The following is a 16,588-nucleotide window of genomic DNA, read 5'->3' as shown; positions in this document are numbered from 1 at the left end:
TAAACCTTTAATCTAAAAAAAAAAACATATTAAAAAAGAAATCAAATAAGCTGAAAAAAATCTAACTTAGAAAACAGAAAAGATACACTTAAAAACCTTGTTTTGTTTAAGAAGTATTTCAAACTTTCATTTCTGACGTTTTTTTTCAAAAGTGCCTTAAAAAAAAACTGTTACCCCTTAAAAACCATGAGAAATGTAATATAATTATAGTTCTTTGCTTGCAGCAATAACGGAACAAAATTCACTCCATAACCGGAGACATCCACATTGGAATTCTGCATCACAGACCAACAATTATCAATGGTACATTGAAGAAAAAGGGAAATGGTTTTCAACATTTCATGAATTTAAAACTAACACAGTTTTTATTTGGACCCCTCAACTTTGATGTACCAAATCGGAAATAGAAATGCACCTATATCATAAATTATATACCTCTCATTTGGACTGATTTAATTAAACATCCAAATCCACTAGGGTCTACTATGGGTCTTAGTTTGCTTCATCCGAGCTGGAAAGTCAGAAGAAGAAATTCTGCTGTTTTTTTCAGTCTGGACCATTTATCTCTCAGGGACAACAGGGATACAAAAACAGCATCAATATTCTGGTGAGGAATTGCTTCTTTTTTTACTTTGTTTTCCTCCCCTCCTCTTCTGTGCACACAGTGTATAAAGCGGCACATTATCGCCCCCTCATGAGCCTGGAGTAAAAACTGTCTGAATGAAAAAAGCTTTTAGGTTGAGCTAAAAATAGCATGAACAGGAGCGTGTGGTGGTCCGTCAGGTCTGAACGCAGAGAGGTATGACCGGCTTCTTAATCAAAGAAGCAGCCAAGAGGCATATGGTGAGCAGCAGATATCCACAGCTTATGGGAGACAATCTGTTGACCGGAAAACTATTTGCTGTCAACTCCACAAATCTTTATGGATGAGAGGCAAAGAGAAAATACTGACAGTGAAAGAACACTTTAAGAAGTCAATGGAGTGAATTTGGTTTCACTATTTTTGCAAGCAGAGAACACGTTTTGTATATGAAAAAAAACTAAAAGTTAATTTCATCATATGAAAAATAAAAAAAAATAAAAATATGTTTTGTGTGGGATCTTTAAAGAAATGCAAAACTTTACTGTTTTATATGATTCGTCTTTACAAATGATTTTTTTTCCCGTTTTGACTTTCTTATTTTATTTTTTCACATCTCTCTTTTTCAGATTAAGTTTTATAAATTTCTTTGTTTTGAAATTGTGTTTTAGCGATTATGTTCGCTTCACCTCTGTAACTCACTCTTACAACTTTTGCAAAACTGAATCTAAACAAGAACATTTTGATGAAAATGAATTTGAAAAAATCTGTTTAAAAAAAGCTAAAAATCTAAATGTCTAAAAATTAAATTCGAAAAAAATACATTATGAAAAAATCTAATAAATAAAAAGAAGCTATTTGGGGGAAAAACCCTGAGAAAACAGCAAAGTTACTCTTAAAACCATTTTTTTTTATTAAAGTTGTAGGGAAATGGCTGTTCTAACCGTTGCATTTCCAAATTCTCCCGAGTGGTGCACAACTTTATGCGAATAAAATAAGGGAATGTGATTGGTCGATTATAAAGAGGGCAGGATTGTTGTGGGCGGAAGGTTGGTGAGCGAGTTTGGTTGTGGCCGGATTGTCAAAAGCATCTTGCTAACCATTTAGCAACTTAGTGCTAGTAGGTTCCCAATGGGAAATTCCATTGGGACCTTTTAGCACTAAATTGGTGACTTGGGACGCACAAATTTTTCACCAAACCAGCCTCTCATCCATACGAAGCCGGGGTCTGTAAACGATCTTTTTTTTATTAAGCCTTCAGAGTGGGAAGATTTTGAAACGCCGTTTTCGCGTTTCCATCTTTAAGCTCTAACCTCCTTTTTTTTTTTACACGCATGCGTCATAGCGTAGCCTCTAAACACGCATGAGCGACACAGTATCCCAACGACAATGGCGCCGTACTGTGTTGAATGGTTGCTGCTCATGTTACTCACCCTGCTGTCGGGCTTACAAAAGAATCGTCTTCTTCTGGAATATCTCCAGGAAGAACAGAGCAATATCGACGACATAGTTCAGCACCTGAATTTGACTGAACCACAAAAATGGACCCGCAGGGCAACCATGTATAAATATTAGTGCGCATGCCCAACATTTCGTCGCCTATTTTTGCTTTGGCACCACAGCGCCACTTACAGGCCTGGCATACATTTTGCAGCGTTTTCATGCATTCGTGTGGACGATCACATTTATTTTACGTCTCCGTCTTTATGACAAACGTTCTGGAAAATATTAGCGTTTCGTGTTCGTTTTGACTTCGTGTGGACGGGGCCTTAGAAACGACACTGTCAAGGCACGCTATGGATAGAGGAAACATGCAAGAGGAGGAGAGTTTTGTGTCGGAGGTCGTGGATGAGTCTACTCCATCATACATTTTTTATTTAGAGGAGGAAAGCGGGGACGAAGATGTTGTGGAAGAGGACGCCAGGGTGGCAGAAGCTTGGTTTGGTGTAGAAGGCTTCCAGCCGTACATGTTTGAGCCCTTGCCTCACAACGCTGCCAGTTCTGTTAGCTCTACGCCTGCTGAAGACACAGACGTCCATCCCCATGAACACTGGGACGGAACTCAATGGGAAAGGAAATGATTCTTATTTCCTATTTCAACAATTGCATATATTATGTGCAACATTTGAATCAAGATGCTATGACCGAAAAAATTTGATTGACAGATGACCGTTGATATATGATTGGTCGAATTTAGGTGTTCAGACTGACGTTTAACTAACTGGCCTGCATAAGATAATGGGAAAAAGCACAGATTTTAAGACAGGATTTTTTTTTTTTTTTAAACAGAAATTTTCTAAATTTTGGGACAATATAATCTGATAAAGAATACATATATATACATGTTTAAGCCAGAATGATTTGACATTTAAATATGATTTCCCTACGACTTTAAGATGTTTTTTAAAGTTTTATTTTTGGATTGCATTTTCCATAACAAAAAATATCCTCAATCAACAGAAGTGCGAATGGTTATGTATTTACTACATTGTAGAGATAGCTTAAAGGTGATTTTCTTGTAATATGTTACATTTTTAGGACTAACTTGGGACAAGTTCTAATTTTGGGTTGGGAGTTTGGGACTAAGGTGTGAGTAAAGTTCAGATTAGGTTTCGGGGTAGGTATGAACTAATAATGGTTACGGTTAGGGCAGGGGTCCGAGTTTGGCCATAAAATTGCATGCAAAATGAATGGAAATCACTGGGAAGTCCCTGCAAGGATAGCTTGACATAAGGCATACTGTATGTAATGGGGGGAGAAAACAATCTAAGACTGCATCCACACAAAGTTGGATAAGATGTCTGATCAGAAAAGCTTAAATGTAAAGATCAAACTGTCTGAAGCCAACAACACTGCTAAGACAAAAATGAAAAATAAAAGCTGAATTTTGAAAAAAAAAAACTCTAAATCATATCACAGTCTCTACATCAAATTGACCAAACTGATGCGTTTTTTGCAACATGTTTTTTTTTCTCCCAATGTTTACATTTGATCACTGCTGCACTGTCAGAAATGGAAATGTCATGAGAACTGTACAAACAAAATCTCACTTTTTACACACTCTGTGTATGCAAAACGACAATGAATTTCTTCTAAGTCTGCTGTAATATGCATTGTTACACATATGCCACGCCAGTGGGTGGTGCAATACTGCTGCCATACATGTAAAGAGGGTAGAAGAAGGAACGAAGAAGTGGCATTTAAACCAAGTTTAAAACTGCTTTTTTAGGGAATGAAGAATAAGCAACAAGTAATAAGTTTAAAATCCACAGTTAACATAGATTCTAAAACAGAAATGCAACATAAAGGTCCAATGATGTGGTTGTGTCGTTGCATGCATTTTAAGGGTGCTGGGGGCTGCATTGGCTAGCATGTTCAAACATGCCAGAGCTGGTCATGTGTATCAAGACAGAGCTGGTTTGAAATGTAATCCAATTTTTCTTAAAGGGACCCATAACCAACCAAGAAGCTTGTATACGCTCAAACCCAGCTACATTTAGACGGGGCCTAAATGACCACTGTGAGACGTCTCATGCTGTGGGGCTCTTTTTATTTAGCATTTAGTATTTAGATTTGAATACAGGGACATCCAGAAAGAGAAAATCTATTTACTGGAGTAAAAATTTCAGAAATATTCATTTAATCTGATTAAGCCTGAAAAATATATATATATACTTATGTCAAGATGAGATTATCTGGTAGAGGTACCCCTCCCAAACACCCTTTAGCTTTAGTTGCATTTAAAGATGCTTTTTTAAGGTATAAACTCAGATGGGCGACTTAAAATTATACGGATAGATTAAAGAAAACTTTGATAAAGAGCACAAAGAAAAATCTCTTCTACACTACGTTTGCCTGTTTTAAAAACGACTGAGTCACATGTTTAAGATATTAAAACACCCTCAGCACTTCTGTGCAAAAATGAGATAAAGTTTACAATACGAGCAATTGAGAGGAATTTATGCTTCGCCTTTTGTGTACTGGATATAAAACAAGATCATTATCTAAACCAATGTGACAGATTTACTACCATTGAAACACCAGCAGACACTGCAGTAAATACTTCATGTACTGTAAGGACACAGCCTATTAAGCCAATCAGCTGGGGTCGTAGAGCATCAGACATACAGCCCTGTTTCTATACAGCTCTATGCTTAGCCTTCATAATCAGCCATAAAACATTTGATCGCAGCTCCGAGCTCAGCCGATGCATACGTTCTAAATTATGAGTGTATATACTGCTGGGTGCTGATGTCAGGGTTACATCAATCCCTCAGTGGAGCATCAGCTATAAAATACTGTCTTTAACTAACATGTGTCGAAGTATTTCTAAAGACGTGACAAAAACTAGAAGCTAATACTGAAACTAGAGTGGGCGTTTGGGGTGTTTAACTGCAACCATAACTTCAAATGTGCATATTAAACACATTGATGAGGTTTAGTAGGTAATCCAGTTATAATGTTAGGTGTACTTATATCCTAAAGATATAGTATGTTGATAAAATCAAGCTTGAGAATGTTTCTTTTTTACAAAACCTTCCAAGTTTATTCGTTCTGATAATCAGGCTTCATTCTTCAGTCCACTCTGCAATGTGTCGCTCTGTGTAGCAACAGCGTGCAAAGACATCAGCCTCAGTGCTGAATGACCTCTTACAGTAAACCACTTTCCCGCTAAAAACCCGGGTTTTTGGCTCTTTTCCCATTGGACAGAAAAGTCGAGTCTGACCCCCTGCTGGAAAGCTTCATGGCCACTGTCCCCTGCGTGTCTGACAACGGCATCATGCTAGGTGTGCGAGCATTGATGATGTTGACAGTACAACAAAACTCAGGGAAGTAAATAATGGAGAGCAATGTGTAAGGAAGCCAGGGTGTAATAAAGTATGCTTTATTTCACTCTTTTATGTGTCTGAATCTCTCTTACCGGAGCTGCGCCATGTTTATCGAATTTAAACAAGGTTGTTTTGGTATGTTATCAGAAGCGACTAGCGCAGTGTGTAGACGTCCCTACGTTGCTTTCAGTGGTGTCAAGTATTTTAGCAGGTGAACCCGGCTCTGGTTTTCCCATAGCATGCTGATCAGAGCGGAGGTGATTTTAACTTTGTTCGCTTGCAGAGTCGTTTGACTCGGGTAGACAGGCGTCAGAGAGGTGTTCCCACTGCCACTAAAAGCCAATTGTAATTAAACATTTTTTTTTTTTATAATTTTAATGTTTGGTTTGATTATTATACCTCGAAAAGTTTTTCTATCTTTATTTTTTTTAAGCATGTTTTTTCATATATATTGTATTTTTTAGGTAGTTTTACATTTTTCCTTTTCAGACGTCTCTTCGCTTTAAGGTCAATGCGCACATTGACTAATAAATATGTTGTTGCTAACGTCCATGCAGACAAATAGAGATGTGTCACCCCATACAGACTTGAGGTCTAATGTATCAGATGAATCCATAACCGACTAAGAAGTCACGACCTGCTGACAGCAGTCTAGCAGGATAGAAATGTAATTTGACATTATCCACCAAATTATCCACCAAATTATTAGGCAGGGATGCCTTAAGTTTCAATAAATGACAGCTTACTCACATGTTTAGATATTATTGTGTATGATGTTGATATTTAAATTGAGCTTTATGAACTTTGTTTTTATTAAAATTCCTCTATGTGTTCAGATGGAGTTTTTTTTCTCATCATTTCAGTTTTTCATGCCATGGTTATGAGGACAATTAAACACTGTAAACAAACTCCAAGGTCATTATTTTGTGGTTTAGCTCAGTTTTACCATCATCCTTACTAAAGAAAAACTGTACTCACAATTTAGCCCATTTTGGAATAATGAAATTGATAAACCTCTGTGACCCTTTCAAAGCTATGGATAGGTTTCATAAATAAACCCTCCTTTGAGGAATTTCTATGTTCTGAACTTTTTCACCGAAGTTGAAAAAGTCACACGGAAAGAAAAGACAATTAGAAGAATTTGTTGATAAAATTACTTTAGACTTTGGTGCTCAGACCTCAGCAGGAAACCTTGGCGCTGAATTTTATTTTGATATGCATGAACAGGGATGTTCCCCCACCAAGCCTGAAATTTGGGGTGTAGTGGAGATAGATGACGTTGGCCAGTCTGTAGACTGCTGGTTAGCGAGATGGTCTGCTGAGCTTTATGGGGAGATCCAGTGGACTGTGTGAGCTGACACTAGTGCTTCACTCAGGGACCTGGAAGATGGAAGTCCGGATAACACAAGTTGAGAGAACCTGTCCATGATGAGCAAGCATAAAGCGACAGTGGAGAGGAAAAACTCCCCATTGGGAAGAAACCTCTGGCTGAACCAGGCTCAACATGGTGGTCTTCTGCCGGACCGGTTGAGATGAGACGCAGAATGCAGTAAAAGTCAGGGAGGAATGAAACTCTGTTAAAGCTTTAGCTATGATGGTGGAGGAGGGGCTAGAGGTGGGTTGAAACGGGGTCATCTGAATCGAAGTCAGACATTGTGCAACCACTGTCTGCACTCTGGGTAGCAGATAAAGTTGTGGATTTGGAGACCTTTAAAGATGAACTCTGGATGCTGATTAGCTTTCTCAGAGGTCTGGTTAAAAGCTGATTGGCCAGTGTCGGAGGCAGACCAGGGTAAGTAATCAGTTTGTTCAGTTGACTTATACTAAACTCTGAAAATTAAGTCAACTTTTTGCATGAAGGTCACATTATAATCTGAGTTTCCACTACACTTTTTTCATTTTCTCTCATTTTAACTGACAGCGTCACAACCTAATTTATTAATATTATATAAAAAAAAACATTCAAAACACTTTTTAAAATTAATTTAAATAATTTTCAGTCCAAACAAGCTGAACAGAGGATCCACATCAACCTAAATACTTCTACCTTTTTTGTCACTGTGGTTCCAGTAAAAACATAATGAAATCAAAAGACATAAAAAAAATAAAATAAATCCTATGTGGCTTAAGGTAGACTCTCAGAGTTTCCTCCTGCCCTGCATGGATCTGAATTACACACCTGGTTGTGCTATTATTTAATACTGTGAAATATTTGTTCCAATATTTAAAAACACTTTAAAAAAGAAAAAAAAAACAGAATCTAAAAACATTCTGAAAATTACAATTGTATATTTTGTTTTCTTCCAGAATTGAAAAAAAAATTATAACATTTGGTCATACTATAAATTACTCTCAAAGCCCTTTTTGAGTTGAGAGATGTTTTTTTTATTTTTAAAATAATTTATTTATTTATTTCCTTTTCTGAGATGTGTTATTTGCTTTCAGGAAAATTGGAAAAAATGTCTCCCTATATAAGAACAAGAATTTAGGAGACAAAGCAATAAAACTAAACCAGGTATATCTAAATGGCGCCTTTCTGAGAGAGCCTTTTGTAAAATAGAGACTCAGAGCTAACCGAGACACGGCTGTATAAATTGAAAGTGGCATACTAAATGTGATTCAATGTTTTAAGAGGATCAGTCTCAGATACCAATTACATTACCTCTAAAACAAAGGGGTAGAGCTGAAGGACAGAATGGAGAAAGACACTATGGCGGGTTGAGTCATAGACGCTTTCACTCAAAGAGAAATAATTTATTTCATTGTGATATTAAAATCAATAGGCATCGATTGAAAGGTTGGCTAAAGGTGAGAGTGAACATGATCCTTCAGCTGCGAGAGCCAGAGACCCTGAAAGACGGGGCTAAGACACGAAAAGGAAAGACAGAACGCAAGGAAGGAGGAAAAAACGTCTCCGTCTAGTTAACAAAGAGAGAGCGGGAAAATGATAAAGGAAAACAGAAGAAAGGGAAGACAGAGTGAAAGAGAAAGAGCGAGGGAGCTCCTGCCCAGTGGAATCAATACAGAGAGGTGGAGCGGAGTACAATAGCCTCAGAGGAGGGGAGATTCACTGGTGCAAGTCTAATTCTCTCTCTCATGCACCCACTCAGCCATGCTCATACACATACATTAACACCAGCAGCCTCTCTGAATCCCGTTTGTTTTTGCCATCTCCTGACATTTCTCTCTGTATCGTTCTCCAATATAATTTCTGTCTCTCAGTCTCTCACTGCCGTGCTCACTCTGCATCCACCCTTCGCCTCTACCCACACACACAAACATGCACCATACCTTTCTATCTTTGCAAGGACTTTGCTTCAACGCGCATTCATTTTCCATTCATCCTTATGGCCTAACCTTAAACTCTATGTAATCCGTAATCCTACACCTAACTCCTCACCCTTCTCATTCCGCTGCACACCGGGATGAGAGGCCTTCTCTCATATATAGCTTTAAAAACATGCTGCACACACATAAACACATGAAAAATACAAACAAGTGGAAAAAATCAGAAAGCAAATAGTATTTGCTTCTGATAACTCTTTGATTATGGAAACCCAAAGATTCTTCGACTGCAATAAAGACAGTGGCTCAAACACACCTTCCCACCCACACATACACTCCAACGACTACCCCGCTCTATCAGCACTCGAGACAAGTGAGGGTTCAATTAGTTCTTGATGAATGAGCCCATAAGATGCTGCTCTCTCATTTCCCTTGTTGCCAGATATCCCAGCAATCAGAGAGAAATGAATTGTCACTGTGGCGTGACTGAAACGAAGATGATGGAGGTAAGGTGGTGGTGCAGCTTGGGTTTGCCGGAGGAGCTTAGATAAATCATTCACACTCTTCACTCTAGGTCAAAGGTGACAACATGCCTGTTTTTTTCTTTTTCTTTTTACAGCAATGCTGTGTCCATTTATATAAACGAACCCGAAAGTTGACAACGAAAGTAAAAAAAAAAAAAACACAAAAATAACTAATATTGTTTAATATCTGCGTTTTCCATTTAACAGCTCTATTACGATGATGTCAAACTCACCGTCATCGATGATGGTGACGACCACCCCATTCCCAGTGATGTTGTTCTTCCAAACTGGCATCAGGTTGAGGTCAAACCCGCTGAGGTTGTATTCACCCTGCGCAAACTGAACAGGAACAAACACACAATTTTACTTAGACTCTGAAACCTTTATTCATTCACCGTTTACATGCATTAGTATGGAGGGAATTTTGATTCATCAATTAATGCAAGCAAGGAACTTGTTAAATGAAAAATGTGTGAGAAAAAACAGTTTGTAAAATGAAATTTGGAAAAAAAAATGCAATCCAGAAATAAATCTATTATTGTTTTGTCAGATTTCTTTTAAAATCTACTTTTCAGATATTAAAATTTTACCTCCAGCAAAGGGGTTTTCCTCTGCTATGTTTAGTCTGTCTTTTTTTTTATAACAAAGAAAAGTTATGGATGGATTTTGCTGAAATTTTAGAGAATTCTGTGAATACAAGGTGGAAGGCACAATATGTCAAGAGAAATGAGCTACTTAGCAAAGGTTTGCAATCTCCAAGTAATTTTCTAGTTTTTCTATTTTTTTATGTGTTCAAAGTTTGTATTTCAATTTGTATTATTTCAAGAAAAAACAAATTTCACATTTTTTATTTTATTCTTACCAATGTTATATATTTTTTGTTGAAACTGTTGTTTTAAACAGTTTCTGGCTTTATTAACACCTAAAATCTTTAGTTTTAGAGAGGCTTGTATTTTTGATTTTTTTCATGTGGGCTTGTTTTTCAAATCAGAAATGCCCCCATGTCCACTCTTATTGTCCACGGAATGTGATTTTGGTCCTCCTCCTGTATTGACATCAGTCCTGGAAGGATGCTAAAATTAGTCCACCTTGCTATCAACACCCATGTCTCTGTTTTACAAAAAGGGGCAGCTCACCTGCAGGCAGTCAGCAAGAGCTCCTGAAGTAGAAATTTGCACCTGTTGACAGGTACTTTAATGTGTCTGGGACATTTGTTCTTATTTTAGAATTAAAAAAAACAACAACTCAAAATCAATATTTTGTTTTACAAAATTATAATTTATTATGTTTTAATTTACTATTGCTTGAAATTTTAATTACTAGTATGAATTTATCTGTTTCTTTAATTTTAAGAGTATAAAATTGCCTTACAAATTTAATATCAACATAGCTTGCCATACACTTATGCTCTTACTTTTTTCCTTTTTTCAGATGGTCACATTTCTGTTTCTCTACCATGTAGCTAGAAACAATAACAGACTGTTATCGCAACAGCATTGCTTTAGAAATTTGTTGATGGTTTAGGTGACATTAGGGTTAGTAGACAGCAGAATGGTGAAGAGAGTCCAAAACACCCCCTCCTCGAGTCACAATACATGATGGGTCACAGGGTATGCTGTTACACCGGACGTTTGATAAACTAAAAAAAACACGTCAGGATGATTTGTTAGGTGACGTCTCGTTTTGAAAGGCAAAGACACTAAGCCATAGCCTAATTTTCACCAGACATGGCCATTAGGCGAGCCCTATCACTACCCGATCCGTCACAGAAGCACAATCTGTCCTCCACATGCGCGAACAGATATACATCCGATTGTCCATAAATAATGTAATTATGGTACTAAAATTACTAATTTCTATCCTTAACTCTCTAAATAACGCTTTTAAACATCTTTAAAAATGTTTTATGACTTTTGTGAGACATTTTTAATGCTTTTTTACATTTTCTACCTTAAACTGCTTCTCTGACGCTATCATCAGACATTCTCAGAGCAGTCCAGCAAAATATGATTAAACCATCTTTATCTGCATTTTAGATGTTTCTTTCTTTAGATTAGGAACTATATACAATAATGTTAAGACAAAAGATCAGATAGAAACGAGTGATAAAACAGAAAGGATTTTAAGGCATTTATTTCCTCAGGAAATACATTATTAACCTTTAACACATTATATTTTAGTAGACTTACGATTTTTGGGGTGGTAAAAACGGCATTTAGGTCTTTTTAACAAAATAAAATTGAGGTATGTATATCTGGATGTACATGCAGGACGGATCGTGCTTCCGGGACGGATTGGGTAGTGACAAGCGCTACAACATTGGTCCCAAGCTGCAGCCATACGTGTCTCCAATCGTCTGCCCACAAAATCTAACAGTCTGAGGACAGTGCACAAATCGAATCCAAACAGCAGTGAGTCTGGTTCATGTATACGTGTTCAAATGGGTTAAAAACAACTAAAGAAAAGGATTAAGGATGTCACAGTTTTGGTTCTGTCTAAGTTTTATCTTTTTCATTGGTTTTATTTTAATTTTGTGTTATTCTGGTCAAGATCCTTTCAGGCAGTTTGATTGCATCCATGAACTCCCTCTTTCAGTACATGTCATTTAATACATAAATAACTCAGTTGAAATATATATATATATATATATATATATATATATATATATATATATATATATATATATATATATATATATATATATCTACTAAAGAATCCTTTGTTTATATAAGGGATGGCGTATGCACCTTCAGCTAAATATGGTTTCAAGGCGCCATAAGGAACTTAGTAAGTTCACGGACAACTCACTGAGACAGATTTCCCCTCCTCACCTCAAACCACAAATCCACCCACACAGGGAAATCTGTGCATTACAACACAGAAAGAAAAAAAAAACACCACCATGGTGAGGCAAAACACCCATCACAGCAGCAGCTCCCCAGAGCCTGACTAGCCCAACAAACTACATACATTCACTTGATCAGATAATACATCTTTAATGTTGCATCCCAATGCAAACATGCAGCTCGCTCACAGGCATAGGAGAAAAAAAAAAAAAAACACTTAAAGGCAGCGTGTAAAGGCCGCGCTCGCACAATCTAACTAGAAATGTCAACGCAATCCCAAAACCTGCTCACCCACACAGAAAAACACTCACACAGACAAACGCAGCCAATTTGATATTCAAAGTGAGTCTTTTAACTGTTGCTATGATTAAGAGAATAAGAAAGGAAGAAAAGGCACAATGGAGAAAAAAACAACAATAAAAAAACCCCGTCTCAGTTGGGGGATTGTGTTTAATGTGCGTGAGTGTGTATTTGTTTGTGCGTTTGGTTGGTAGCATCTGGGGAGCTGCAATGCTTCTTAGTGTGAACGAATAAAGCAGATGAATGGAGGCTGCTAGCAGACTAACGTCCACCGGAACACTGAGACCGGCTCTAGGGGAGACGCACTCAAACACACTCATCCTAATGTATGCACACATAAAGGCATACTTAGAAATAAGCCTATAGAGAAGCATCATGAATGATAATTCACTTCATACACATGCAGGTATGCTGTGCTGGAGCAACGACTTACAATAAAACTAAAGTACGTACAATCTACCAGTTCCAGCTTTCTCTTTGGTATGTAAGCACTTTTCCACAAATATGAAAAAAAAATTGAACTTTAATAGTGACATACCATTCTTTATACTCAGTAGTGGTGGGTCCAGCAACACCAATGCTGTGCATGCATGGAGCCCATAGAGCAAAACACTTTATCGGTGTTTGTGGTTCGTTTCAAGAAAGTCATGTGACAGATACAGGTGTTGTTTCTAACTGACTGACTCATTAAACTGTGTTTCTGTCAACATGATGAATCTGCTAAAAAAAAAAAAACTTCTCATCTTTTGCTGTTTATCATTAAAATGATCAAGAATTTTGGAGCAGCCTAAAAGGAATAGGAACGTTTCAGCCGTTGCTTTTTAATTTTCTGTTTTTTTCGTACTTTTCCTCTCAGTTATCTCATTAAACTTATCTGAATTTAGTTTATTTCCTGTTTTTTCTGTACTTATTGTTTTAAAAAAATATATTTGAAATCCTGGTCCACAACATCCTCATTCTCATTTTCCCTTAAATTTTCACGTCATGATAGTTGTTCACATTATTTTATGGCTGCATCTTTATTTTGAATATATTTTGAATTTAAACATAGATATAAAATAATACAATATAACCTTGAATATCTTAAATTAAATCATTGTGCTAGGTCATCAAATCAATTCAGTTTAGTCTGTCAAATTAGCTGCCTGTAGTGTCTTTAAATATCCAGCAGGTGTCAGTATTCCGTAAGACAGTATCAACGCAGTTTTGATACAGTTTGGCAAAGTGTCGAAACGCTTCAAGATGCCTCATTAACCCATCACTAGGGCTACATTCACACCGCACCCTGAAGTGACCCAAATCCGATTTTTTTGCCCATATGCCACCTGGATCTGATCTTTTCATGACAGTCTGAACAACACAGATCCGATCTTTTCCAATCAAACCCAGGGCACTTGGCTCTGTGGTCCTGAATTCGATATGAATCTATCTGATCTTTTCAAATGCGACCTGTGTGTGAACGGCCAGGTCATATTCATCTAATCTGAACGCCATTAATTCCCGACAAAGGTCACTATTATGCGTCTTGCTGCGCAGAAGCGGCAAGAAAAACAACAACCATGGCGGATGATGGTGCAGAGAGTAGTATTTATGTTTAACCATATTGAAAAGACTGTTTTTATGGTTGAAAAAGATCGCTAGATGCGCGCTGGCACTACCATCCATATTTACTTCTGTAAACACAGAGCATGCTGGCCTGTGACGTTATCGCGTCCTCTACTGCGCATGCAGGACACTTGCCTTGTATGACTGTAGTTCCCACAGGAGATCACATACAAGTCACATATATTTGGAAATAAGAACGGCAACGCGAAAAAATCGGATTTCACAATAAAAATCGGAATTGAGCATCAAGGCCTGCAGTGTGAAGGTAGCCTAATACTCAGGCTTTCTAAGGGAGGTGGCTCACTTTCATGAGGAAAAGAAGTAGAGGAGTCAAATGCAAAATAATTCAGGTTTTAGGAGTCCGTTAAAATAGTCTGAGGACAGTGCACAAATCGAATCCAAACAGCAGTGAGTCTGGTTCATGTATACGTGTTCATATGGGTAAAAACAACTAAAGGAAAGGATTAATGATGTCACAGTTTTGGTTCTGTCTAAGTTTTATCTTTTTCATTGGTTTTATTTCCATTTTGTGTTATTCTGGTTATTTTTGATTTTATTTGAGTTCTTAGATATTTCTTGGTTGCCCTCTTGTGTTCGTCTCCTTTTCCCTAGCTTCCTTCTAGACTCCTCTGTTCACACCTGCTCCCAATCAGCTGATTAGCCTAGTCTTTGTTTCTCTTTCCCATATATGCACCTCCTGCTCAGTCACTGTTGCTGGTTTGTCGTCATTTCTTTGCCCCTTTGTTGTAAGTATTCCTGGTTCTCAGTTTGTGTGGATTTTGTGAATTGATGTTTTTGGATTTTTGCTTCTGTTATCTTCAAGAAACCACTTCAGCTTCAGTGTCTGCATTTCGGTCCCGTCAAACCTCCACCCAAATTGACAAAGCTGCAAAGAGTAAGGTATGAAAAGACGATGAGACCCGGCTGATGACATTAGTGTGTGGCAGAGGCTGATTTGAGTTGGGAAATTCAGGAAGTAAATTTGTCTAAAGGATGGAAAATTAGTGGAAAAAAAGAAAAAGAAGAGCAGGCGGAAAAATAATACTAAATGCTTAACCAATAGGGCTGAACATGAGCCCCATCATTAGTGGCTGTAACAGCTTTAGTGTGTTTATAGAAATAAGTGATAATTTTATTTCAGGTGAGCATTTGTAGTGTTGAACAACTGTAGTATCTCCTTTGATGCATCCCAGAGATGCTCTAACAAGCTGGGATCAGGGCTCTGTGTCGGTCCATTTAATTCCTCCACACATAAGTCTCGCATGTCCTTATTGACTTTGCTTTAATCATGGATGATAAATTGTCTCTGATGTCTTTAAATGCTGCAGCAGTAAGAGTTCCTCTCACTGAAACCTGGCCGACTCCATTGAAATCATAATGTAATATTTAACGACGGCAGAATGGTGATGGGCGGTGCAACGCTAAATCTGGTATACCAGTTGTAATTTCCTCTCCAATATGGTTTTCATATAGACCCTTTATCTGCCATCATAGCATGAAGTCTCTTTAACCCTAAGCCCAACACAATTCCTCATTCTTGATGTGAACTTTAACCAAAAAGAACGTGAATAAATTTAAGATTTGTATTTGTGTCATTTAAAATTTTATCTGTTAGAATACAAGTTTAGAAGTTACAAAGAGAAGTTTCAAAGTGACCAATTTGCAAAAATCATTAGTTATGAGTATACGTCTTTAATTCAGTTTATATACAAGTATAATGTATTATAATTAATTATACATGTATACATCACGATTGCATTTGCAAATCTATTACCCCTGATGAAGTTGTTATACTTCATACCAGTTGGTGGCAGTAATGCTCCTGAAGGTTGTGGACCAACCAGCATTAACCAGAACCATTAAATTAATGTTGTACTGTGCATGTGTTTTAAGCAACATTTCAGTAAAGATATAATTGTCACTACCTGATCTGTAGTGTCTGAAAGCTGTATAAAAGGAATTTTCATTTTGTAAAAACAGAGTGTTTAAAATGCGACAATAAAAGTTGTCTAAGGCTATGACACCGGAAGCATGATCTGTACAATCGGCTCATTTGCGCATCAGCAAACAGATATTCATCCAGGTCACCATAAATAGTGTAATTATCGTACTAAAAGTACTTATTTTAATCTATAAATCACTAAACAATGCTAATACACATCTTGAAAACATATTTTATGGCTTTTCTGAGACCATTTGATGCTTTTTACATTTTCTCCGTTAAACAGCTTGTCTGACGTCATCGTAAGAAATGCTCGCAGTAGTTTGGATAAAATATGATTAAACCAAGTTTATCTGCAATTCAGTTGTTTTTTTTTCTTTTGATTTTGCACTATATACCATAATGTTAACACGAAAGGAAAACATAAAACTCAAAAAGACTAGATTTATGTTTAAAATTCAAAGCCGAAAAAGTTAACTCCCAGAAGTAGCGTTCCGGTGCAGATCGGGCAGAGACGAGTGATCAAACAGAAAGGATTTTAAAGCATTTATTTACTCAGGAAATACATCATCAACCTGTAACACATTGTAGTTTAGTGAGCTTACTATTTTTAGGGAAGGAAAATGTAATTTAGGTCTTTTTTACAAAGTAAAATCGAGGTTGACCCGGATATATAT

At 37.1% G+C, this 16,588-nt stretch overlaps 1 protein-coding gene across 1 annotated transcript in view; it reads right to left on the bottom strand.

Annotated features, from left to right (window-relative positions):
• The window catches only part of LOC119795640 (neuroendocrine convertase 1-like), a 122,191-nt gene that overhangs the window by 42,538 nt on the left and 63,065 nt on the right, over window positions 1–16,588 (bottom strand). Inside the window, exon 6 of the mRNA XM_038303716.1 lies at window positions 9,452–9,557. Coding sequence (XP_038159644.1) covers window positions 9,452–9,557 — 106 coding nt within the window. The remainder of the gene's footprint in view (window positions 1–9,451; window positions 9,558–16,588) is intronic.

The sequence above is a fragment of the Cyprinodon tularosa genome, unplaced genomic scaffold (genome assembly GCF_016077235.1).
Source record: "Cyprinodon tularosa strain WSP-4 unplaced genomic scaffold, ASM1607723v1 ctg519, whole genome shotgun sequence".
NCBI lineage: Eukaryota > Metazoa > Chordata > Actinopteri > Cyprinodontiformes > Cyprinodontidae > Cyprinodon > Cyprinodon tularosa.
Note: the sequence above shows the minus strand (reverse complement) of the source record. Positions and strands in the feature narration are given on the sequence as shown.